Source organism: Hemiscyllium ocellatum, chromosome 24, assembly GCF_020745735.1.
Source record: "Hemiscyllium ocellatum isolate sHemOce1 chromosome 24, sHemOce1.pat.X.cur, whole genome shotgun sequence".
NCBI lineage: Eukaryota > Metazoa > Chordata > Chondrichthyes > Orectolobiformes > Hemiscylliidae > Hemiscyllium > Hemiscyllium ocellatum.
The window spans coordinates 44,731,730-44,758,856 of NC_083424.1; the positions used below are offsets into that span (position 1 = coordinate 44,731,730).

General features: G+C 40.0%; 2 protein-coding genes across 5 annotated transcripts in view; one reads left to right on the top strand and one right to left on the bottom strand.

Annotated features, from left to right (window-relative positions):
* The first annotated feature begins 388 nt into the window (after positions 1 to 388).
* On the top strand, positions 389 to 10,451 carry pop5 (POP5 homolog, ribonuclease P/MRP subunit). The gene is made up of 5 exons (XM_060843739.1): positions 389 to 464; positions 6,075 to 6,217; positions 9,505 to 9,654; positions 9,812 to 9,895; positions 10,320 to 10,451. Exons 1-5 carry the CDS (start codon positions 445 to 447, stop codon positions 10,418 to 10,420), a joined length of 498 nt encoding a protein of 165 aa, XP_060699722.1. The 5' UTR covers positions 389 to 444; the 3' UTR covers positions 10,421 to 10,451.
* Position 10,452: 1 nt separating this feature from the next.
* The window catches only part of rnf10 (ring finger protein 10), a 31,982-nt gene continuing 15,307 nt past the window's right edge, over positions 10,453 to 27,127 (bottom strand). For 2 of the 4 annotated variants that reach the window (XM_060843738.1, XM_060843735.1), the window contains exons 9-17: positions 26,301 to 26,529; positions 25,990 to 26,123; positions 23,868 to 23,985; positions 23,689 to 23,790; positions 23,431 to 23,601; positions 15,648 to 15,748; positions 14,521 to 14,578; positions 14,259 to 14,414; positions 10,453 to 12,845 (exon numbers count right to left, since the gene is read on the bottom strand). In XM_060843738.1, coding sequence (XP_060699721.1) covers positions 12,772 to 12,845; positions 14,259 to 14,414; positions 14,521 to 14,578; positions 15,648 to 15,748; positions 23,431 to 23,601; positions 23,689 to 23,790; positions 23,868 to 23,985; positions 25,990 to 26,123; positions 26,301 to 26,529 — 1,143 coding nt within the window. In that variant the 3' untranslated portion in view covers positions 10,453 to 12,771. Of the gene's footprint in view, positions 12,846 to 14,258; positions 14,418 to 14,520; positions 14,579 to 15,647; positions 15,749 to 23,430; positions 23,602 to 23,688; positions 23,791 to 23,867; positions 23,986 to 25,989; positions 26,124 to 26,300; positions 26,530 to 27,127 lie in introns of all 4 variants that reach the window. The other 2 variants (XM_060843734.1, XM_060843733.1) reach the window with 1 other exon arrangement.

Consider the following 27,127-nt stretch of genomic DNA (forward strand, 5'->3'; position numbering starts at 1 on the left):
CAATGTATAATTTCAGTTACATTACACCGTAAATTTTTGCTATAAATTCTGTGTTAGGATTGAGTCCTCCACTCCCACCTGATGAAGGAGTGTCGCTCCGAAAGCTAGTGTGCTTCCAATTAAACCTGTTGACTATAACCTGGTGTTGTGTGACTTTTAACTTTGTACACCCCAGTCCAACACCGGCATCACCAAATTACAACATAATCCTTAGCGTCACGACACTCAATGCTGCTTCATATTGGATCTGGAGGCACTGGTCCCGACCATACCCGGAAGTGCAGTGACAACCCCGCCTCCATTTTGTGCCCATTGGTGAAGCCGTGCCGACGGCTGCGGTTTTCTCTGTGGTGATTGGCTGGTTGTGTTGTCAATCAGTGAGATGGTTACATTTCCGCAGTAGCAAGTGGGACCGCTGTGCCGTGCCCGGGGAAGGCAGTCATTATGGTTCGCTTCAAATCCAGGTAATTGGGATCAGCTCCGCTCTGAGACTTGGAGGGAGTGATTTTACGGGGACGTAGACAGTTCGCCAGCTCTCTGAAGCCAGACTGTGACTTGCTGTTCAGCTTTATTTTATTACTAGAGGTATAACGGCCTTCCAACAGACACAATAGGTGACAGGAGGACATTCAACGTGATTATTTTGCTGTTAGGTTCAAGCGAGAGAAATTTCATTTTATTTGCAGTACTTTTTTTCCGTCATTCCCGATGGTGATCGTTAGTAGGACTCCTAAATTTCTGCTGTGACAGATGAGAGCACAGATAGTGAGGGTAGAGTTTTGGGACTCCAGTGACAAAATGTATGGTTGTACTGAACTCTCTCTTGATGAGTCAAAATCTGGGGGTTGGGGTGGGGAAGATAAGAACAGGGTTGCTCTTCGGAGGGTCGGTGTGGACTTGGGCCAAAGGGCCTTTATAGTAATCAAAGTAATCAGAAATCGAAGTAATCAAGGGGTCAAATAGCAAGTTGATATTTAGGATCCGTGGCCTCTTATCAGAACCAGCATGTCAGAAGTCTAAGCGCCAACAATTTTAGACCTCCAGGATGTTTGATAATGTATTACTCGAAGCCCCATGAATGTCTGATTAACATTTTGTTGTTTGTATTTTATGCCCTTTGCATTGTTTATAGTTCCTGAAAATCTAAAATAATTGAAGGTTTAAAGGAAATAAGTGGAAACACTGCAGACACTCCTGTGAATCGGCGTATGTGTCGATTTCACATGTCCAACAGCTTCCTGAATGTATCCAGATCCCAGGGGTATCAGAAAGCCCCTGCCTCTTCTGGAGTACTGTCTCCAGTTCTGAGACTAGAGGGTTCAGAAAAGACTTACCAGGATATAGCTGGGAGTAGAACATAGAACAAAGAAAAGTACATCACAGAACAGGTCCTTTGGCCCACGCTGTTGTGCCAAGGATTAATCCTAATCTAAAATGGAATAACCGAACCTATGCACCCCTCAATGCACTGCTGTCCATGTGTATGTCCAGCAGCTGCTTAAATGTCTCTTATGATTGTTTCCACCACCACCGCTGGTAACACATTTCATGCTTTCACAACACTGCAAATAACCCACCACTGACGTCTCCTCTATATCTTCCTCCTAACACCTTGAAACTATGACCCCTTGTAGCAGTCAATCCAGCCCTGGGGAACAGTCTATCTATGCCTCTCATTACATTGTACACCTCAATCAGCTCTCCTCTCGTCCTCCTTCTCTCCAGAGAGAAAAGTTCAAGCTTAGTCAACCTCTCTTCGTAAGACAAGCCCTCCAGTCCAGGCAACATCTGGTAAACCTTCTTTGCATCCTCTCTAAAGACTCTGTATCTTTGCTGTAACAGGGCAACCAGAACTGGACACAATATTCCAAGTGTGGTCTCACCAAGGTTTTGTTAAGCTGCAGCAAACTCTTATGGCTCTTAAAGTGGATCTCCCTGTAATGAAAACAAAACAGTATATGCTTTCTTGGCAACCCTATCCACTTGGGTGACAACTTTGAGGGATCAATGCACTTGAACGCCAAGATCCCACTATTCCACCATACTACCAAGAATAATGTCTTTAATCCTATATTCAGCATTCAAGTTTGACATTCCAAACTGCATCACTTCACATTTATCCTAGTTGAACTCCATTCGCCATTTGTCAGCCCAGCTCTACATTCTGTCTATGTCACACTGCAGCTTGGAATAACCCTCGATACTATCAACGGTACCGCCAACCTTTGTCATTGGCAAATTTACTAACACACCCCTCAACCTCCTCATCCAAGTCATTCATAAAAACTACAAAGAGCAGAGGCCCAAGAACAGTCCTGCTGGCCACTACTGAACTCCAGGCAGAATACTTTTAATCTATAACCACTCTGCCTTTTATCAGTCAACCACTTGAGTCCAGAGATTAAATCTGGTTTGAGTTACAGGGGTAGGCTGGAACTACTTGCTAAAGCATAAGGGGCTGAGGGGTGACCGTATAGAGGCTCATAAAATCGTAGGGGATACATAAGGTGAATGGCAGGTGTCTTTTCCCTAGGGTGGGGAAATTTCAAGACTGGGGGCATATTTTTAAGTCACGAGAAAAAAATTAAAAAGAGAATGGGGGCAATTTTTTTTTACATAGAGGGTCAGGCATAGAATGAACGTTTGAGGATGTGGTGAATGTGGGTACAGTTTAAAAGATACTTGCATGAGTAAGAATTGTTTGGAGGGATATGGGCCAAACACAGGCAGGTGGGATTATGGGCAGCATTGATTGGTTGGACTGAAGAGTCTGTTTCTATGCTGTATGACTATGACTCAAGTTGTATCTATAAACAGTTCTAGATACTGTTGTAAAATGGAGAGCAGCATAAACTTGCATGAATGACATAGTCTGTAAGGGTTAAATTATTATAACAATTGCACAACAAATCCACAAATAGTGGGTGCAGGCTATTCAACCTATCAAGAATGTTCTTGGAGTGCGGTTCATAGCTCCTTGAAAGTGGAGTCACAAGCTGATAGGATAGTGAAGGTGGCGTTTGGTATGTTTTTCTTTATTGCACAGAGCATTTGAGTACAAGATGCTGGTTCGGCCAGTTTTGTAATATTGCATGCAATTCTGGTCTTCCTCTGCTAAGAAGAATGTTGTGAAACTTGAAAGGTTCAGAAAAGATTTACAAGGATATTGCCAGGATTGGAGGATGAGAGCTACAGGGAGAGGCTGAACAGGCTGGAATGGCGGAGGCTGAGGGGTGACCTTTAGAGGTTTAAAATCACGAGGGGCATAAATAGACAAGGTCTTTTTCCTGGAGTGTGTGTTAGCACGGGGGGGTAGTCCAGAACTAGAAGGAATAGGTTTAGGGTGAGGAGAAAGATAGAAGGGATCTCAGCAACATTTTCATATAGAGTGGTGAATGGATGAGGTGCCAGAGAAAGCAATGGAAGTTAGTACAATTACCATACTTTAAAATCCATCAGTATGGGTATATGAATAGGAAGGGTTTGGAAGGATATGGGCCAACTGCTGGCAAATAGAACTAGATTAATTCAGGATATCTGGTCAGCATGGACAAGTTGGACCAAAGGGTCTGTTTCTGTGCTGTACATCTTACTCTATGTTCTGCTTTAAAAGTAACTGCCATGATTTCCTCTAGTGTTTGTTGCTAAAGTGCCTCCATCAGGCTGGAGAAGATCATGCTGTGAAGGGTGAAAGGTCATCTTTGCAAGTAAAACTTGCAGGCAAGGTAAAAACAACAAATTTTGGAAATCACCAGGTCACATGGCATCCAGAGACATTGAGTCTAAATGACTTCAGAACTGAAATGAAATGTGGAGGGGATAGTATTTATATTATAGTTGTTTTTTTTGGGGTGGGGGAAGAAAAGACAAGAGTGGCGAGTGTAGGGTTCAGATTAAGTAATCGGAATATGAGAATGGTAGAACAATGGTGTTGCCAGACTTGAAAGGACAGTAAGATGGGGGGAGGGGAAAGAACATGGTAACAAGCTAAAATTGGCTCACAGTTTAAAGGTGCTGAACTCAATATTAAGTCCAGAAGGCTGTAAAGTGCCTAGTCTGAAGATGAGATGTTCCTCCAGTTTGTGCTGTAATTTGCTTAAACACTGCAGCATGGCAAGGATAGACAAGTGGGTTTGCAAGCAGGATGCTGTTAAAATGACCAGCTACAGGAAGGTCAGGGTATTGCTTGTACTCATACGAGGTGTTCTGCAAAGCGGTCACTCAGTCTGCATTTGCTTTCTCAAATACAGAGTAGGCCACACTGGATACAGTGAACACAAGATATTTCAGAAACGTGCAGGTTGTGTAGGAAGCACTAGTTGCGAGTACTGGATCGGTTTGAACCACTGAAGCAAAGGAGGGATGGAAGGGTGAAGGAACCTTGGATGACAAGAGATATGGAACATCTAGTCAGGAGGAGGAAGGAAGCTAACGTTGAGGAGGCAATGATCAGACAGGGCTCTAGAAGGTTACCAGGTAGCCAGGAAGAAACTGAAGAATGGACTTAGAAGGGGGCATGAAAATGTCTTGGCAGGTAGAATTAAGGAAAACCCCAAAGTGTTCTACATTTTGAGGAACAAGAGGAGGACCAGACTGAGTGTAGGGCTGGTCAGAATAGCGGAGGGAACTTGTGCCTGGAGTCAGAGGAGGTCCTTAATAAATAGTTCACTTCAGTATTCACTACTGAAAAAAACCTTGTCAGTTTGTGAGGACAGTGTAAACGGGGTGATATGCTTTAACAGGTTGATGTTAAGGAGGAAAATATGGCATGGATAAGTCCGCTGGGCCAGACAGGATATGAGGTTACTCCAGGAAGTGAGGGAAGAGGTTGCTGCAGCTTTGGCAATGATGTTTGCATCCTGTCCACTGGAGTAATACCAGATAATTGAAGGGTGACAAATATTACTCCCTTTGTTCAAGAAAGGGAATAGGGATAACCGAATTAAAGATCTGTCAGTCTTATGGGAGTAGTGGGCAAATTATTGGAGAGGATTGAGAAACAGGATGTATTATTTGGAAAAGCATAGCTTGTTTGAGAGAGAGGCTTTAAGGGCCGGGCATGCCTCATAAGCCTTATTGAATTCTTTGAGGATATGCCAAAATGCATTGAAGGTAGAGCAGTGGATGTGGTGTACATGGAGTTTAGCAAGGCATATGATAAGGTTCTCCCATAGTAGGCTACAGGACACCAGGGAATTTGGTTGTCAGGATGCAGAACTGGCTGGCTGATAGAAGACAGAGGGTGGTAGTAGATGGAAAGCATTCAGCCTGGAGCTTGGTGACAGTGGTGTTCTGCAGGGATCTGTTCTGGAAATCAGTTCTGTGATTTTTTTTTTAAACGAATGACTTGGATAAGGAAATGAAAGAATGGGTTAGTATGTTTGATGACGCCACAATTGGATTTGAGGGCTGTTGTAGATTGCAATGGCACATTACAGGATGCAGAGCTGGGCTGCTGAGAAGTAGCAAATAGAGTTCAACCTGGAAGGGTGAAGTGACTCTTTTGTAAGACTTAACTTGAATGCAGATTACAGGGTTAAAAGCAGGATTCTTGGCAGAATGAAAAGAGGGATCTTGGAGTATGCATCCATGGATCCCACAAAATTGCCACCCAAGTTGATAACTTTTGTGGTGTATGTTATATTGGCTTTCATTAATGGGGGATTGAGTTTAAGAATCGCAAGGTTATGCTGCAGGTCAAAGCCCTGGTTTGACCAGAGAGTTCCGGCCACCTCAGCAAATGGATGTGGAAACTTAAACGGTGGAGAAATTTACCAGGATGCTGCTTGGACTGCAAGATATGTCTTATCGAGAAAGATTGAAAGAGCTAGGGTTTTTCTTACTGGAGAAAAGGAGGATGAGAGGTGACTCAATAGTTGTATAAAATGATAAGCACAGATATGATGGATATCCATTTCCACCCTGAGAAAAGGTCTCTGGCCATCAAGAAGGGTGCATAATTTTAAAATGATTAGAGGACGATTTAGTGGACAAGTCAGTTGTACATAAAGTTGAGTGAAAGTGCAGAGAGCATTTCAGATATCCAAGTAACTGTGATATTTCTCCATATACAGGTACCTGTTATGTGAGATAGTGTTCGAGAATCCACAGTTTCGGCAATGTATCGAGGAGAAGAATATCTATAAAAGAGTCAAGGATGCAATCATTCAAGTACATGGTGACTTTGGATATGGCTGTTGCTCATTATCTCTGGCAGGTTTGTAACGGAAGGGTGACAATCAAAGGGACTGAATACAACATGTTGGGGAAAAATCTGAATCTCTATCTTGCACTCTTGTATTGTTGCAGATGTGCAACCAGTGTCAATTGATGGAAATAAGTGGTCAGTGTTCTTCCTCGTACCACTTGATGCCTGCAAGAAATCACACCATTTCGAATTCATTTGTTGCATCTACTGAATAACTGAATTTTTAAAGATGCTAGACTGGTATTCTTGCCAATTGTCTATAACTAGGGAAGAGGAGGAAAGTTTTAAGCACAATAGTGGTGAAGAGAGATCAAATTTAAGAAAGCAAACAGAAGTTAAGGCAAAAGAGAAAGGTCTTAATGCAGAAAATAAATAGACAGATGGGACAGACAAATCAAACCAACAGAAAAGACAACTTAAAAAATTGTTTGAGTAAACATAGTATTTGGAAAAAATGAATAGAAATAAGGACAATGCGGTAGCTATTTTAGACATGGCTGCAGGAATGACATGGATTGGGACCTGAATCAACAGTGTAAGGCATTTAAGGACAGGAGGCTAGGAAAGCGGGGTATTAGGAGGAGGATGTAAAAACGTTGTTACCTGGAGGAATGGAGTACAGGCTCCTTAACAGGAACTACACAGTAAGGTGGAAGCGTTAGAAAGGTTTGACAATAGTAAAGGGGGATTTTAATCCATGTGTTGGCTGGTAAAGTCAAGTGGGAAGAGGTTGCCTAGATGAGTTCATAGAAGCTTTCAGGATAGCTGAACATTTTCACTAACATTGTGTGTAATATTATACACACACACACACACACACACACACAGAGGAGCTGACCAGAAAGACTATATTAGGAACTCTTATTGGTATTAGGAACACAGGAAAGGGAATAGGTTATTCAGCCCATCAAGCCTTGCTCAACCACTTAACGAGCAAGGCTTAGAAACACTTCACTGTCTTACACACTAACCCCATAACACTTGTTCAATCAAATCTACCAACCTCTAAATATTATGCTTCCACAGCTGACAAGTAGAAAGTTCTAAAGATTTGTAAAGCTCCCATACAAGAATTTCTCATTTGTCTGAAATGTTATTTCCCCTTATTTTTAAAATGGCCCAGTGATTGTACACTTCACAAATGGTAGAACCCTGTTCCATGCATCTACTATATCTATCCCTTAAGACTTTTGTAGGTTTCGGTGAGATTCTAGTTTCTCAAAATGCTGGAGAAGGGCAGACTGGGCATGTAATTTCTTATGAAAGTCCCACTATCCAGGAACCAGTCTAGTGAATCTTTATTGCCATAGAGGGTATGTGACAATATCTTGAGATCAAATCTGCATAGTACTCCAGATGAAACTACTATACAACTGAGGCAACATGTCACTATTCCTGAATTCTCATCATCTTTCAATAAAGGCTAACATTACATTAACCTTCCTAATAGCTTGCTGCACCCACATGTTAACAAGGAACCCGGGTCCTTTTGCACAACTACTTTCCAATCCTGACACTCCCAGAAAAACAAAACTTCGTCCTATAAGAGTGGACAACTTCATAAGTTTTATATTCCAGATGCTTTTGCCCACTTACTAATACTGTCCAAATCTTCCTCCAAACACATACATAGCTAAGTTAAGAATATCTGCATATTTGTAAATATTACATTTAATTACTAACTCAATCCCTTGATTATAGTGTGAATAGTTTGGGCTCAAATACTAATCCTTGTAGCAATCTTCCAATGGAGAAATGACATCTATTCCTGAGCAGTCTGAGGGAAAAGTTAATCCATGTTAGTACATTACCAGTTATCTAACACGGATTTTGCTAAGCAACCTACCATTGACACCTTTTTTTTTCTCTTCTTCCACTCCGCCCCCCCCCAACCAATACATTAGTGATGTGCTAGTACAACATGTAATTGAGAAAACTATAGAACATTGTTTACCATTAGAACTACAAAGGTACGGAAGATCGAGCACTCAGAACACAGCTAGAAACCCTTGTGTAGTCCTGGTCACCTTTTATTTAGGGAAGGATGAATATTCGAGAAGCTCTTGACACAATGTGCCTACTTCTAGGCTAGAAGACCCAGGTTCAAGTTCATCTGCTTGTGCCTCCCAAAAATCATTTGTGATGCAACACCCATAGAACACTTTGATTTTTGTGCACTTTTCCATTTCCTTTAGCCACTTCCATTCATTAGCTATAAAATTAGAAATGGAGCTGCTGTTTGGCTGGTCTTAAAGGCATCTGAAGTCTTTATGTAAAACTAGAGTTTGACTTGCAGTTGAATTCAGTCTTTTGTTTGCAATAGTTGAGCATATTGTGCTCTAATTCTTACCCAGCAATGAGCACTCCTTGATGTTCAAAATAACTGACCAGTGATTATATATAATTGGCAGAATGAGATTTTATACTTTTGTTCTCTGCTTACCAATAACTCCTGTCCTATATAATTCTGAAACATGTTACATTCAAACTATATTCTTATAAAATAGCCCTATACATCCAGTATCTGTAATAAATGTATGAGTTCATTAGTTTTGAAGCCTTTCCTGAAAAGATAGTCCTCTCCTATTCCTTTGCTTCCCAAAAATTCAGAAGGGTTAAGCAGTGATGTACTTGAGATGAAGCAAGGAATGAATGCACTAAAAATTGCTGTAACAACTGGGAGAACAAATTTTTAGCAACTATCATTCTTTGCATGTGATTTTTGGAATAACTAATTTCATCTACTTTGCTTACAGCACAGCACACAATTCAACAAATATCCTTCAGTGATTAACTTGTCAAAAGCCATTTGTCCTCCTTAACAAAGCAGCTTAAGAATGTTTGTTTTTTTTGAGAAAAAGAGAAATGGTTTTCATCCCAAGAGAGTCCGTGATCAAAGAAGTCAACATTTAGAATTTTGATAAGGATACTACCAGGAGACGGGAGGGTGATTTTGCTTTCAAAACATTTTTAAGTGATAAAGCAGATTGAAGAGAAACTTCAAAAGAGAATTGAATACACACTTTTGTTGGACTACTGTGGAACACTGATTCAACATTTACAAGGGGCCTCCTCTGCATTATTCTAAGTGAGAAAAGCTGTGGAACTAAAATGGAGATTATGGGTGACCTTTGTTGAAAACAGAAGCCAATCATAATTGTGCCAGCCCAAACTTTTTCTTCTAGGATTGAGTAATTAATGCACATTCTGCTTTGGACCCCAACAAGCCATGGTATTAAAAAATACCATGGACAGTTCACGTGTTACTGATTTTTTTGTTTTCTATTCTCTCCCAGTCAAGTACCTAAATGCCTACACAGGGATAGTCTTATTGAGATGTCGGAAAGATTTCTACCGACTGTTATGGTCCGCCCTGCAGTTTATCACTTTTCTGGAGAGCAAGAACCAGAAGTATCCCTGTTTCTTCAGCACACTACATGTGGGAGGTAGGAATGATGAAACTTCTGATGCAGAATTGACTATTGACTTGTTACACCTGTTTTGAGTCTAATACCCTAAAAAGCTCTTCCTTTTTAAACTTTTGCCTTTAAATCCTTAAGTTGTCCTTAAGACTGCACTAATAATGAATTCTGGTCTTTTGAGGTACGATCCGAACCTGCCAGAAGTTCCTCATCCAGTATAACCGCAAGCAATTGCTCCTCCTCCTGAAAGACTGTAAAACCAAAGGTGAGAAATTTTTACTTTGAGTTAGTACTGTGGCTTCCCATTTCCACTATCCATTTTCAAAACAATTGTTTCCTTTTTAAATGCCTTGTTTAAAGGATCACCACCAGATATCCCTCCATAGATAAAGCTAAAAGACCTATCAGAGAAATTATTGAAGCACCAGTAATGAGAATCAGATTGTGGGTGAGACAGTAATCAAGCCTGACAAAAACTATTTGGTTAAATCAGCCACAATGTTGACTGTGCTTTTATGGGGGAAAAAAAGTCACGAGTATATTGACTGCTTTGTCTGCTAAAGTACCACAATTATCATGTGGTGATGATTTCAGCAGATTTCATTGAAGCCTTAGGGTCTTATACAAAACCTCAATTTTTTGACCCATCCAAACAGATGCTTTTTGTGTCTTTTCACTTTTGTTTTCAGGGGAGAGGGAATCCATTCAAAGGTCAATCTTGAGTTGTTCACTGAAAGAAATGGAGCAAGAGCAATTGAAGTATCAAGATGAAGATATAGGTGTGAATTAAGTAATGAAAATAAACTGCAAAACAGCAAGAACTGCATTGTGGTATTTGTTCCATCTGAACAGTCATGGTGTTGAAAATGGAATAATCTTTAATTCAGATTTAGAGCTCACAACACCTCAGCCCATTCTTCACTGTTAAACACCTCACTTCTTTTCACTAGGGCAGCCTTGTAGTGGAAAAGAACTTTTATTGGCATGGACTGAAGTGATTTAAAAACTAGTCCAGAATGATATTTGCTATTGGATGCTTAGTCTTGTAGGCATAGTCTTAAAGATGAAAAGCTGGCACTTATATGGTAAGCTACCTTCTCAGCAATTGAATACCTTGCTGGGTCATCTCTGGGGCAGTTTAAATCATGTTACTGTGGGCTTAAAACAATAGTTAAGTGTAGTTCAGCTTTATTTAATTGAACTAAATTTGCTATCAGTAATTATCATGAAACTAAATGATTATTAAAAACCCACCTGGTTCATTATATCCATCAGGAAAAGAAATGTCATCCTTATCTATACTGGCCACAAGAGGGTTCCCCATAGCCAAAAGTTGATTTTTAAAATGGCTAATAAACCACTGACTATTAGCTAATTAGAGATGGGTGATTACTACTGATATTGCCTGTGTAACTTTTTAACCCACAAATGAATTTGAAGAAATATGATTGCTTGTTGTAGCTGATGTATAATCAAGGCTACAAATTTGGCTCAGCTAGTAAAACTCTATCAAGTACTTGTTCTATTAAACTATCTGCAAGCTCAACCCAATTTAGGTTAACAATCTGCCTTACTTGAGGATTTCAGAGTAAGCCTACAAAATTAAACAGTTTCTTTTCTTTAAGATATTAACCTATTAACCCATTTCTTCAATTAATACTGCCCATAAAATCAAAGTAAAAAGCATTTTTCAATGCAGTTGTTCATACTTTCATTTTAAGCTTATCATGTGGTTATCAAATTACAAACCTATATGCTGCAGGACATAGGAATGTGAAATATAATATGTACAGAAGTAACAATGTTCACAATTGGAGCTGGGTGTACTCATCGCCTTGGACTAACTTGAATTTGGGAATGTTTGAGATCCTTTAAAACCTTTGTGCTTGCACCAATTGCAGTACAGCATTAAAAGGTTAGTCATGGACAAAGGTCAAGAAATAGTGGTGCTTAAAAGGGAAACATCTTTCAATAATTAGTCATCGTTGCAATATAATTAGAAATAATCAAACTGATCTGCACCAGTACCTACGTGTTTAATTTCATTGGTTTAGATGGCTATTAGTGCAGTGGCTAGATGAGCCAGAAGGCCAAGCTCAAGTTGCACCTGCTCCAATAGGTGTGTAATAACAGCTGAGCAACTATGGCATTAAGTTGAAGAAAAGGGAAAGCCAGTAAAAGAAGCCTTGTGTAACTTATTTTTCTAGGGCAGAACAGTGGTTTTCCTGGTCAGATGTGCCAGGGTTGACTAACTATTCCCTCAAACTAAATGAGATCTAAAGATTCCAATTATGAGAAAAACTGGTCATTCTCAGTGATTGGCTATGGTTTTCCAGAGCTTCATGCAGTCAGCACTGACCCTTTATGGGAGAAGGCAGAAAATGAACACACTGCACAAGAGTCTTTTATTGCATCTATTACTCTGCTGTTGCATGAAAAAAAAGGTGAAGGGTAGAAGTAACAAAGCTGAACTCAACACTTCATTAGATACTTGACAGTCACTTTTTTAAAAAAGATACTTTTCAAATTAAAATTTTCAAAAAAGGGAAACTCCAGCTAATTTTAATTTATATTGTGCCATCAGTAGCATAACCTTGTTAGGAGTGATACTTACAGGCCCAATGTTTATCACTGATTTATTTGATTTTGAGGTGCAGAATATTTTGCAAATCTTTAGTGATGTTGGTGGAAGGGATAAGATGGGCCAAAACACCACCTGACTAACAATGACAAATATTAGCTGAAAGAAAATAAAGTGCCAATTATTTACAAAATAATTGGGGTAGAGGGTGATAACAGCAAAAAAATTAGCCCCCACTGTCCACCTAACAGAAGTTAAGCTCCAGCTTTTATTGGAATTTCCCTTGTTTAAAAAAGTCCCATGTCACAAGCTATATAAATTGGTTATGATGTTTAACCTCAAAGCTGTGAAACCTGTATACATAAAACAGGAGGCAAACTTTCAATGACAAGCCACTCAAACAATTGCCAATGATGTAATCTTCCAGGTTTGAAATACAACCAAAAATTCAAACTATAGCAGCAAACAAAATTATTTTTGCACAGACAGCAGTGAATGCAAATACAGGCACTGGCTGCCTGGGATTCAGAAATGGGTGAAATGGGCAATGATTGCCTACATTACTTTGTGTGAACTACTGAAGTACTGAAGAGCAACATCTGCTTTTTTTTCTTCTTTTTCCGATTCCTCTCCTCTGCAAGAGAAAAGGATCCATTATTAGAGGAAAAATGTCCACATCCCTACTTCTAAAGTTAATAGTTTGCCAAGTATTTTGTTCATTTCATTGGTACACTGGGAGCATTATTCACCAGGTCTTTTTAAAGATGTTGCTAATGACAAATTAAATCACTCAAGCTGAAGAGCAGCCAAGTGTAGGATGCGGATTTTGAAAGAATACAAAAACCTTTTTACAGCTTCTCAGCACGATCTGATTATTCTTACTGTATATATGAAGATTCTCACTAGTCCTAATGCCTTTTCATGCAGCTAGGCAAAGTCAACTATATTACCAAAGGACTAAATAGTGCTGTCATTACCCAATAGCAACTGCGATTACTTTTTTATCTGCATGTATTAGTCAAATTATCTACATAGAACAACACGTCATGTCCTGGAACACAATTCCCTAGAAAAGGATTGGAGTCTGGGTCATTGAATATATTCAAGGCTAAGTTAGCTAAATATTATGTCAAGAGTTATTGGATGCAGACAGGAAAGTGGTATTTGGGTCACAATTAGATCAACCATGACACTGATTAGTGGAGTAGACCCAGGGGGCTGAATGAATCGTCTGCTCCTTGTGTCTTATGTCACCCTACTTTTGAATTTTGAAAACGAGAAAAACCTTCATGTACCCCTAAATATTAAAATCTGGTTTGCTGCTTGTTGTGAAAAGACATGGAGACATTGTTGTGTAAAGTGTTATACATTCATTGCATTTAATGGTAAACAGATAGTAGATATGAACTGGTGACTTAAGTCTGAGACAGAATAAAGTGGTTGTGGGGTTAGGTGCATGCTTTCCACGTATATAACTAAATATAAAATGTGTGAAGATTGACTCCAATTCTACCCTTCACTTAGTGGCTTTATGGAACATTACATGAGAAATAAGTGAACAGTTGAAACTGAAAGAAAACTACTGCTTTGTATTTACCTAACCTATATTGTCTTGCAATTTCTGCAAGGACCTCTTGTGAATTAATCACTGGCTATTTAAATATTCAAGAGACTTGCTGCAAATGTTCAGTATTCCATCACATGAAAAATTATCATTGCATTAGGGGAGGTACACTTTACTTTCTTTATTCAGAGAACTATTTTTAAATAATTACCACAAAACCAGTAAAAGTCTCTCCAAACTACTCCAATGCTTCCTTGTACGTAGTCTAAAGCAGTACTGGCAACAGGCTCACTCCATCATAGAGCGGAGTCCACAGCTCATAATTACATGAGCAACCCATCATGCCAAACTGAGCAAAATTTTAATGTTACAACCATACACCATTTCCTAAAATCAAATTAATGTCAACATATTGATTACTGCCTTTAATTCAATCACCAACTTCCTCTCTTCCTTCCCTCCCAAGAGGAGCAAACCACCTACCTGCACAGAACTCTGGGCCTGGAACTTTATCAAGCTTGAGGAATGCTGCCTCCATAGCCTGACTAAAGGAATTTTGAAAGCTTGGTACAGGTACACGGTCCGAAATGTCACTCTCTCCATCACTATCTGCTGCAGGTGGGGGCATCAAACTGGTTTCTGCTGTCAAAACAATTTCAATCAGTACTCCAACCTCCCTATGTGAAAATCATCATTAATACAATTACAGTCTTGTTAAAGGTTTCTATACTTTAGAAAATATCACCTTTTCTTGGAGTTACTTTGGGCCACACTTCTGCTTTAGCCTTCCCATCCCTCAACATCTGTAAGGAAAAATATACCAAGTACCGGTATTTAAAACGTTTGTCAAAAAACATTATGTCATAGGACTAAGAAAAATAGATACCAAACCGGAGGAGAGACGAGGTAGTGTGACGAAAATCTCGAGATGAGTTTTAAAGAGGATCTAGACTAAAGATGGAGATAGAGGAGCAGGGTGTAGGGAAGAAATGCACAACATGATAGAAGACCATGGATATTGAAGAAATTGTAAAGTAGAAGGCTGGAGATAGGGAAGATTGAGACCATTTGGAATTTAAATACAAAAGAAACTTAAATTTGAGACACTATTGTATCAGGTGCCAAACGTAGCTAAGCTATGGTTTATGGAATGCAGAAGAGGGGTATGGCAGTTCAGAGAGAATCTAGATGTGACAAAGGCATGGAAGAGGTTTTCAGCGACTGAGCTTAACTAACAGCTGAGTAGACATCAGATTGATGATTAAAGTAAATAGCAGGACAGAAATTTAGTCTAGAATGGTTACCCGGAGGAACCCGCAACTCAACCAAGCCTAGCCGACTGACAAGCTAAAAACACAGACAGGAGTCAAAAAGAGATGTGGGGAAGTAGAAGAGATTTCCTCAAAGCATTTAATTCCAATGAAAATTAAATTTCATCCCAAGTAATTTTTTCATTAAAAACTACACAAGATGATTCATAGAATTCAGACAGTTGGGTGAATCTAGTCAACACAAGTTTTAAAAAAATGCGACCTAACAGATTACAAATTTGTGGCTGGAGTATAACGTTCCTTTTCTTTAATTCTCCATACTGTACTATAAGTATTTCTCTTAACCCCCTCAAAATAAGTACCCTGTTCCCAAATTCCAGGTAGTTAGAGGCCTTTAATCCTCAGACCCCTACTTCCATTTCTTGAGAAACCAGTAAGGTTCACAACTTGAAACCAAGCATTATCCTAATTTTAATCTTGGTTGGTAAAAGTAACTTGTGCACAATTGTATTCAAAACCTGCTCACACCAGAAGTGCATATTATCCATTTACATTAATTTACACAGAGTACATTATCCATTTTCACCTCAATTGAAATTACCTGAGCAAATGAAGGAAAGCATGCATCGTCTTCCAAGCTGCCAACACACGGAGGAGGGTTTCCTGGACTAAAAGCAAGGACGGATTGATTCAATGCTGATTCTACAGGAAGAATTAAGAAGTGATTCAGAAGCATTCATTTTGTGCAGTTCCAACGTTTCCAGCTAGGTCAAAACATTACAAAAATAAAGAGATTACAAGACAGGACATATCACAGATGCCTCGTCCCAGTAACTATATCATTCATACCAGGACAAATAAAATTAAGTCCAGGAATTTGGCTGAACCCCAGATTTCAGTTTCTGCTTCATTTAACGTCTTATGTAGAACAGACTGAATCACAACAGCTAGCTATTCATCAACCGGATGTAAAACTTCCCCAAACCTAGGAGCTGAAAGCTGTGAAGCAAGCACAAATAATACCTCTCATCAGATTGATTAGGTGTTACACACCCCTGGAACAGTGGGACTTGAACATGGGCCTCCTGGCTCAGAGGTAGAGACAATACCACTGCATCACTAGAGGCCTTTGTAAGAAAGCACTACATAAGGATTATGTAAAATTCAGAAGTGAATTTGTTATTCAATTATCAAGGTTTCACAAGCAGCACCACAATATAGATATTTTTCTTTAAATCCCCACTTGCCTTCTTTTCAGTTAAAGACAGTTAGCATTGTGTTGCCTTGAAGATAAACACTGCAAAACTAGGCTGAAACTATAAGTTTAAAATTCCAATTTACTCAGCAGCCTCATTCAACTCAGCCTAAAATGGTAGCGTGACCACCAATATTTCAGTGAAGTACAATACTGAATGCAAAATCTACAAGTCATTTCAATTTTGGGAAACTAACCAATTACAAAACTTGTTGGCTCACGTCCAAAGAACTAGAATTGCACAACATGAAGCATCCATTGTTAAAGTCTTCTTTTAAAAGTAGGAAAGGTAACCCCTCCCTGCTGAGAAAATGTACAATAAGGTGACACCATTTCACGTGGTGTTAGTGCATCTACCGCAAATTTTTTTTTATTACCCATAGGTGTGGTTACAGAATTTCAAGTGATGAATTAATTACACAAAAATATAAATTAACAAGTTTGCAATATATTAACATTTAAAATTGCTATTATCCAGATATCAAAGGCAGCCACGGATATATTACAAGTAATTAACGATATCAACTTATCCAGAAATAATAACCTTACTCTTTGAAAGATATATTCCCTTTACCCTTGGAACACTTCAAGCTCATAACTTCATGCAAGAGATTAAATAAATGAATCTATTATTGCTGCTGCAGCTATCAGATGAAACATTTGCTAAACCCCACTATGTCATGTCATGCTGTGTCACAGTATGTATTGAGTTCAGATGTGTTGAGGTTAATGGTCCACAGTAAAATGTTTTGTAAATCCACATTCCAGAGTTTAGGGTGTGAAAGGGAGCCTATTCCAAGCAATTATGTGCAATATATAGGAAACAACTTAATCAGTTGATTTTAATATTCATTCATGGGGCATAGGCAAAGCTGGCTAGATCAGCATTTATTGCTCAACCCTAATTGCCAGACAGCAGTTAAGAGTCAACTACATTCTGTGGATCCAGGGTTACATGTAGGCCAGACCAGGTAAGGACAACAGTTTAAAGTCTGGTTGAAGATTTGTAGCTCGGGTGTCCGTTGTTGTGGTTCTGTTCGCCGAGCTGGAAGTTTTTGCTGCAAATGTTTTGTTCCCTGGCTAGGGAACATCATCAGTGCTATTGGAGCCTCCTGTGAAGCGCTGCTTTGATGTTTCTTCCGGTATTTATAGTGGTTTGTTCTTGCCGCTTCCGGGTGTCAGTTTCAGCTGTAGTAGTTTGTATGTGGGGTCCAGGTCGATGTGTCTGTTGATGGATGTTCTTGCCGTTTCCGGGTGTCAGTTTCAGCTGTAGTGGTTTGTATATGGGGTCCAGGTCTATGTGTCTGTTAATGGAGTTTGTGGATGAATGCCATGCCTCTAAGAATTCCCTGGCTGTTCTCTGTCTGGCTTGTCCTATGATGGTAGTGTTTTCCCAGTCAAATTCATGTTCCTGGTTGTCTGAGTGTATGGCTACTAGGGATAGCTGGTCGTGTCGTTTTGTGGCTAGCTGATGTTCATGGATGCGGATTGTTAGCTGTCTTCCTGTTTGTCCTATATAGTGTTTTGTGCAGTCCTTGCATGGTATTTTGTAGACTACGTTAGTTTGGCTCATGCTGGCTATTGGGTCCTTTGTTCTAGTGAGTTGTTGTCTGAGTGTGGAAGTTGGCTTGTGTGCTATGAGTCCTAAGGGTCGCAGTAGTCTGGCTGTCAGTTCTGAGACGCTCCTGACGTATGGTAGTGTGGCTAGTCCTTTTGGTTGTGGCATGTCCTCGTTCCGTGGTCTATCTCTTAGGCATCTGGTGATAAAGTTGCGTGGGTATCCGTTTTTGGCGAATACCTTGTATAGGTGTTCCTCTTCCTCTTTTCGCAGTTCTGGTGTACTGCAGTGTGTTGTGGCTCTTTTGAATAGTGTCCTGATACAGCTTCGTTTGTGTGTGTTGGGGTGGTTACTTTCATAGTTTAGGACTTGGTCTGTGTGTGTTGGTTTCCTGTGTACCCTTGTGGTGAATTCTCCGTTGGGTGTTCTCTCTACTAACACGTCTAGGAATGGGAGTTGGCTATCCTTTTCCTCTTCTCTCGTGAATCATATTCCTGTGAGTGTGGTGTTGATGATTCGGTGTGTTTTTTCTATTTCTGGGTTTTTGATGATTACAAAGGTGTCATCGACGTATCTGATCCAGAGTTTGGGTTGGATTTGTGGTAGGGCTGTATGTTCTAACCTTTGCATAACTGCCTCTGCTATGAGTCCCGAGATTGGTGATCCCATGGGTGTTCCGTTGATTTGTTCGTATATCTGATTGTTGAATGTAAAGTGTGTGGTGAGGCACAGGTCTAGTAGTTTAAGTATGCCGTCCTTGTTGATAGGTTCGGCCTCCTGTGTTCTGTTATGTATGTCCAGTAGGTTGGCTATTGTTTCTCTGGCTAGGGTTTTGTCAATTGATGTGAACAGAGCCATCACGTCGAATGATACCATGGTTTCTTCTTTGTCTATGTGTGTATTCCTGATGATGTCCAAGAATTCCTGTGTTGATTGTATGGAGTGTTTGGATCCGCTGACTAGGTGTTTCAGTTTTTGTTGTAGTTCTTTGGCCAGTTTGTATGCTGGTGTCCCTGGTAGTGATACTATGGGTCTGAGTGGGATGTCTGGTTTGTGTACTTTGGGTAGTCCGTAGAATCTGGGGGTGTTGTTGCTTTCAGGTTTCATTCTTTGCTGGTCCGCTTTGGTTATCTGTCCATTTTTTTGTAGATTCCTTAGTGTGTTGATTATTCTATTGGTGAGTTGTGGTGTGGGGTCGGAATCCTTCATTTGGTAGGTGTTGGTGTCTGCGAGTAGTTGTTGTGCTTTATTGATGTAGTCTGATTTATCTAAGATGACCGTCATTCTGCCTTTATCTGCCGGTAGTATGATTATGTTCTTGTCATTTTTCAGTGCTTCCCTCTCCTTGGTGTTGAGGTTATGTGTATGTCGTTTTCTTATCATCATAGGTATGACCATTTGTCTCACTGTTTGTTGTGTCTCTTCTGTCAGTCCATTGTTCCTGAGTGTGCATTCTAGTGCTGCTAGGAAGTCTGCTGTGTTGGCATCCCTGTAGTTGTATTTGAGTCCCTTGGCCAGTATAGTTCTTTCCGTGTCTGTGAGCTGTCTGTGGGAGAGGTTTTTAACCCAGGTGTGTGTTGTAGTGTCCTCCTGTTTGTGGGTTAGTTTGTCCATTTCAAGCCAACTTCCACACTCAGACAACAACTCACTAGAACAAAGGACCCAATAGCCAGCACGAGCCAAACTAACGTAGTCTACAAAATACCATGCAAGGACTGCACAAAACACTATATAGGACAAACAGGAAGACAGCTAACAATCCGCATCCATGAACATCAGCTAGCCACAAAACGACACGACCAGCTATCCCTAGTAGCCATACACTCAGACAACCAGCAACATGAATTTGACTGGGAAAACACTACCATCATAGGACAAGCCAGACAGAGAACAGCCAGGGAATTCTTAGAGGCATGGCATTCATCCACAAACTCCATCAACAGACACATCGACCTGGACCCCACATACAAACTACTACAGCTGAAACTGACACCCGGAAGCGGCAAGAACAAACCACTATAAATACCGGAAGAAACATCAAAGCAGCGCTTCACAGGAGGCTCCAATAGCACTGATGATGTTCCCTAGCCAGGGAACGAAACGTTTGCAGCAAAAACTTCCAGCTCGGCGAACAGAACCACAACAAAGGACAACAACAGTTTCCATCCCTAAATAAAATGAGTGAACCAGATGGGTTTTTCCTGACAATCAACAATGGTTTTATCATTAGACTCTTGATTCAAGATTTTGGTGGCTCAGTGGTTAGCACTGCTGCCTCAAAGCACCAGCGTCCCAGGTTCGATTACAGTCTCGGGGAACTGTGTGTGGAGTTTGCACGTTCTCCCCGCCTCTGTGTGGGTTTCCTCCCACAGTCCAAAGATGTGCCAGTCAGGTGAATTGGTCATGCTAACTTGCCCATAGTGTTAAGTGCATTAGTTAGTGGGTTACTCATCAGAGGGTCAGCGTGGACTGGTTGGACCGAAAGACCTGTTTCCACACTGTAGGGAATCTAATCCAGTCTTTATTGAACTTGACCTGCCGTGGTGGGTGTTGCAAAATTGGGTACAGTAATTGCAGACTGGGAGGAAGTTAAAATTTGATGTTTGTAAAATTGTAAAATGCAAGGGGGCGGGGGAAGCATTGCATAGTCCCTTTAAAAAATTGTGCTTTTTGTGCATGGATTTAAAATGCAAACACACCAAAAGCCTGAAGTGAATCATGTATCAAAAGGCTGTACAGTTAACAGGCCAGGAGAAAGTGAGGACTGCAGATGCTGGAGACCAGAGTTGAAAAATGTGGTGCTGGAAAAACACAGCAGGCCAGGCAGCATCCAAGGAGCAGGAGAATCGACGTGTTGGGCATAAGCCCTTCTTCAGTTAACAGGCCAAGCAGTTTTTTTTTAACCAAGACAACAGGTTTTTGAATTTAGCCAATTTGAACCAGGTACTTAAGATATCAAAAACCTATTAAATTTAAATTTGATGGTTTTGACAACACAAGACCAATCCCTTTATGAAATATTCATATTTCGTAAAGGGTACAAAAGAAGGGGGCAGTTGGGCAAAGACCTCAGTTAACTTTCATCCAGAGCGCTCTCAGTCATCTATCTTAGAGAAAGTACCATCTAAATAATAAACAGTAACAATGATGGAAAAGGCATTCCTGGCTGGAGAATCGACAGAGAAGGCACAAAACATTCCAGAAGATAGGTATCCTGGCTGTTACTTCATAACTAAACTATTTTTGTATCTTGCTTTATTCAGGAATAGTTAGTAGTTAGAAGGGGTTTGTTCGGTTTGTTAATAGTTTAGTTAATTTGTTCACTTAGATTAAATTGTTACTTGTTGATTTTAGAGTGAGTGTTAGGGCTTTATTTTTACTTAATCACTCAAGTTGCTAAACCGTTTATACCACTTTTCACATTCTTTTTACAGATTAGAGGGTGAAATGCTCCTCTTTGGGTGTTGTGGTTTTTGTTCAGACAGGTGTCAACCTCTTCTTTATTGAATTCAAGCTTCACCTGCCAGGATGGGATTCTAACCCAGATACCGAGAACATTAACAGAAATTGCTGGAATACTCAGGTTTGGCAGCATCTGAGGACACAATCAATTCAGACTCCAAATGTTAATGGTTTCTCTTCACAACTGAAACAGTATTGCCATTTGGAGTTGGACCTATTTCTCTTTCCACAGATAGTGCCAGACCTGCCCAGCTTCGTTTTCATTTCTATTGGGCTGAAAATGACAACCAGGCATAGAGGGGTCCAGGCCAAGACAGACAGCTTCAGATTAAGCAGGCCATCTAGATCTGAGGTATGGAAGAATTTCTTCACCTGAAGGAGAGTGAATCTTTATGATTCTTTATCCTAGAAAGCTGTGGAAGTTCAATCATGAAGTATGTTCAAGAAAGAAATAGAAAAATATCTAAAAACTCATGACATCAGGAATCGAGGGTATTTAATAGCAGAGGAAAACAGCAGAGGTAGCTGGTTAGCAATGATCTCAAATGCTGGAGCAGGCTCATGTTGGCTGATTGCCCTAAATTCCGATGATGCAAGACCAAAGGAAATGGTGCTGAGTAAGAAACAAAAGATGAGTCCGAGATGTAAATGGGTTAAATAAAATAATTTCCAACAGTTGACTGAAAATATAGGGACATATGTTATCATGTGGAATTGTGGAATTCAATGTTGAGCCCAGATGCTGTTAAGTGTCTCATTAACAATTAGTGCCATTCTTTTAATTTTGAATTGAGCTTCGTTGACCACTGTAGGAGATAGCACAAAGATTAGAGTGGAAATGGGGCGATTGCAAGTTCATAATCAGTCCCTCAGGCTAAAGGTGGGCCACAAAAAAGGGCTTATGCTCGAAACGTCGAATTCTCTATTCCTGAGATGCTGCCTAACCTGCTGTGCTTTGACCAGCAACACATTTGCAGCCACAAAATATTCAGTGAATTTGCTTGGAGCCTTACATCTGAGGAGACCACAATGAGCAGCAAAAACAGTATACTGAACTGAAAATAGGTCTGATGACCATCCTCACCCTCTCACGTAAGGAATGGGACCAAATGATTTATGCTACAGAGCCAACATGGATTTGATGGGTCAGTCAAATAGCCTCCAGAATAGGAACCATCTTTTCAATGGACATTTTAGAGTATTTGTTTCAAAACTGATTTCAAAAGATCTTGATCTAAACTACTTCCCCATCTCTTCTGGACACCAACTCTTGGTGTTACGCTTCCTTCGGACCTATCATCTTGTTTCATTGCCATCCCTTTTGCTTTGCATCATCCTTTTTAGGAGAAAGTGAGGACTGCAAATGCTGGAGATCAGAGCTGAAAAATGTGTTGCTGGAAAAGTGCTGCAGGTCAGGCAGCATCCAAGGAGCAGGAGAATAGACGTTAAACTTCCCACCCTATATCATTGCCAGCACTAACAATACCTGACTACTTACAGTGCATGCCTATAATAAAGCCTGTAGGCTATACTGGGCTGAAGAATCTTTTGCCTTATATGCTTACCCTCCTTCCACTAAAGACACTTTGTGCCTGTTGAGACACTGCTTCAGTTGCCGTCCAAACCCCAAACTTAAATGTTTTCAGTTAATCAACGTTACAGATAAAGACAAATAGTTGTGCAATAAGAACCATGAAAGTCATTTAAAATTTGCATCAAACCATGAGCACTTTTTCATCCCCAAGGAAAGCTTACACAATAGAAATAAGCGTATTTTAAGCTGACATTCTACTGCAGTATTTAAAGTATTGCTTTGTTCCAAGTACTGATACAGTTAAGCAATGATCACCATGTCTGTCTATTCAGATGGAACTTGTAGAACATTCAGTATGGTTTTTGTGCTGTCTTGGATAACACTGCTCACTCAAATTACCAAGGTTATTTAAATGGTCATTCTTGTTAACAAATCTCACTCTACACAAAATTTGTACCATGTTTGTCTGCATGACACTAAATACAAAATAATTGTATAACTGGTTCAAGGAGTATTCAAGGCACTAACAAAACAATATTTGCTACTCAGACTAAACTTTGATACAAATTTCATACCTGCCAAAACATTGGGGCTGCTGCTAAGGGTGGCACTGACTGAAAGACAACTTGAGGGTAGAGGGTCACCATCAGAACTGTTTGGGGATACAATGCTTGGTAGAATTTCTAAAGATGATCCACATGCTGGAAATTGCTGGAAATTTTCCAAGGCAATATGAACTTCTGGATCTAAAAGATATGAAAATGTATTGAAGAGCCAGTGAACAAAAGTTACATTTGAATTGAAAGATAAATGGAGGGGAACAGATGGCTCACATTTGCCTTGCTTTTTATTTTCTTCCATTTCAATCTGACGCTCTCTTCGACGTTCATCTCGAGCTTTTTTTAAGCGAAGGCATCTCCTTCTGTTCAGATCCTCTAAAGGAGAAACACAACTTCAAACTTCAAAGCATAAATCTTGATTCACAAGCTTGATTCACAAAGCAGAAACAAACCTGAAAAAGCTTCCAAAGTTTCCTTAGAAACCACAGGTGGCTTCAGAGCCAGCTCACAAATACCAAACTCGCAGGTAAGAGGTAGATGACACAAATAGCGGTGTCTACGGCGTACTTCCTGTGGAAAGAGATTCAAGCGCATCAATAAAATGCAAAACAGATTTTTGTAACAACCAATTGATACGCCTTCTACTGACTGAACAGGAAAATACTCCATATACAAGGAGCTTCAATCCATGATTTCTGCTAAAAACAGCCAAGTTCAGTTGGAACAAGATATTCCTGAACTTTTGGGTAGACTGGGACAAAGGCATTACAAGGTGAAGGTTTGTCAAGGCATTTTGTTTTGACCTAAAATGGTAAGTGGTGGAAAATACCAAGCAGTGCAATACATCACTCAATATTAGAAGCTGATGCCTCTCAGCTAAAAAGGATGCCACAGTTCACTTTAGATATGTTCAGTCAATCTATTCAGGGATGTTATGACATCTGAAAGCTGAACAGTAGACACTACCACTGCACTACAAAGGGCATCCAACACGTTGAGAAAACTGACTACCAACTGACATCCATTAATTTGGAAAATTCAAATGGATAAGAGGAGAAAATAGTCAGTCAGAATGACCTTCACAATAATTTGCCAACTCAATAATATCGTTTCACCAAGAGTGATGGCAACTACCTCTTCTATTCAAGCTGGAATGTGATCAGTTATTAAACTGCATTATTCCATACCATACAGTGCCACAGCAAGAATTTATCCATTAAATTCAATACAGCTGGTGACTTCATGCCATGTATTGCAAATAGAACCTCAACGCTTTTTAACTTATTCTATCTGTTTATTAAGTGAAATACTGGAAAATATTGGTGAGCAGGATGAGCTTTCGTTGGTACGATTTGAGAGGATAGATTGCAAGTGCACACTAAAATAGGGCTGAGTCAGCACAGCTTCATCAAAGGAAGGATAGATTGCAAGTGCAATCAAAGGGAGGATAGATTGCAAGTGCACACTAAAATAGGGCTGAGTCAGCACAGCTTCATCAAAGGAAGGGGAAGTCTGACAAATCTTAACGGATTCTGTGAGATGGTAAGGAGCAAGCTCGATAAAAGGACATGATCTATTTGGATTTCCAGAAGGCCTTTGGCAAGGTACTGTATGGGAGGCTAAATAAGAAAAAAAAGAGCCCATAGCATTAGGGGCAAAGTACTGACAGGATTGGCTGACTGGCCAAAGGCAGAATGGAATAAACAAATCTTTTTCAGGATGGCAGCTGGTGACTAGTAGAATTCAACAGGGTCAGCGTTGGAACCACAACTATTCACACTATACTTTAATAATCTAGACGAAGGACCGGAGGGTATTTTGCTACGTTTGCAGATGACAAAGATAGGTAAGGCGGCAGATAGTGATGAAGTGAACAGGCTACAGAAGGACTTTGACAAAATGGGTGTGGGAAAGAAAGTTGCAGATGGAATACAAGGTGAGAAAGTGAGGTTATGCAATTCAGTACAAAGAGGCAACATAGGCTATTAAGTCAGTGAGGGTAGGCTTTGGAAATCTGAAGCAAAAAGGAACATGGGAGTCCTAATTGAGGATTCTCAAGGTTAAAATGCAGGTTCAGTTGACAATTAGGAAGGTAAATGTAATGTTAATACTCACTTGAAGAGGTTTAGAATACAAGGCAGGGATGTACTGCTAAGGCTGTATAAGGCCATAGTCAGACATTTGGAATATTGCAAGCAGTTTTGGGCCTGTAGCGAAGGATGGATGTATTTTGTATGTGGCAAAAACAGCAGTGCTGCAGGGAGTAACTATTAAGGATTTTTATGGGACATCAATCATGGGGGCTGCTTTGTCCTGGCTGATGTTGAGCCTCATGTTCTTAGAGCAGCATTCAGACAAGTAGCAAGTATTTCACTACAATTCCAAACTGTGCCATCCACATAACAGTAATTAAGTTATGCAATGGGATACAGTAAACAATGTCATGTCACTGCCTGTATTCAAGACTACTGGATACCAACATTGAAATCCAAAAGTGAAAGAATGCTCCAAAAGTGAAGACCGCCATGAGAACAAAATGTTGAAATTTATAAAATAAAATGCAAGTTACTCTACCTCAGTCATTGAATGTCCAACAATCTCCACCACTGTTGCAGTGATCTTCTCAGGACACTTTTCCAGACTACCATACTCCCTCACCAGACATCGCACATTAACTGGGCTCAAAAACATATATTGCCCATCCTCAGCTGAAAAAAAGAATGAATTAAGTCTTGCAGAAACAAAATAAAGCCAGAACTTAAATATTAAGAGTTTAGATTAGTTCAACAACTCAGTCATGTTTATAAGATAATTTAAATTGCTGTTTCTTTTCTTTAAGGACAAACATCAGGATTTACTTGATACCATTTAAGGAGACGGCTCACCTTGGTAATAATAATAGTAGGTTGTTTCTGAGCTTGGTCTAGCAGCTTCAATTGAAGGCCCATTTTCAGGTTCACCACAATTAGTCCCATGAGCTCCTTCTGTTTTGTCACTGCTGATTGATTCAGGAACAGCAGTTGGCTCATCCACTTCAGTGCATGCTGGAGCAAAGGTCTTCTCTTGAGATTCATCAATAATTTCATCAAATGCAGATGAATAAGCCAATACATGCTAATAGGAAATATTCAGACTAGGTCAGATTAGATTTAAACATATATGTTTACACCACCAACAGATTAAAAATCAGAAAAACATCAATATTCAGTGCTAAATGAGCAAAACTTGCATGACAAAAACCAAGCCATTATCTTTAGTCACTGCCACAAATTCAGTTGTGCAATCCCTGATTTGTTGGCAACTGAGACTACCAGGTAGCAGTCCAAACATTATAACTGATTCATAAACTTCCCACCCCATATCAATACCAGCACTAACAATACCTGACTACTTACAGTGCATGCCTATAATAAAGCCTGTAGGCTATACTGGGCTGAAGAATCTTTTGCCTAACATGTTTACCCTTCCCATCAACCCTCCTTCCACTGAAGACACTTTGTGCCCGTTGAGACACTGCTTCAGTTGCCGTCCAAACCATCACAACATGGTGAACTACTTAATTCACCACTCAGTTGCCCTTGATCATGTTGCCACGTGTTGCTGAAAGTTCCTTTATACTTTCCAGCAAAAAAATTGCCGTGCTAAACATAGCCCGGTGATCCCCTGGATGCTAAATAGTCGAGTGATTAGCAAGACTTGCATTAAATTTTAA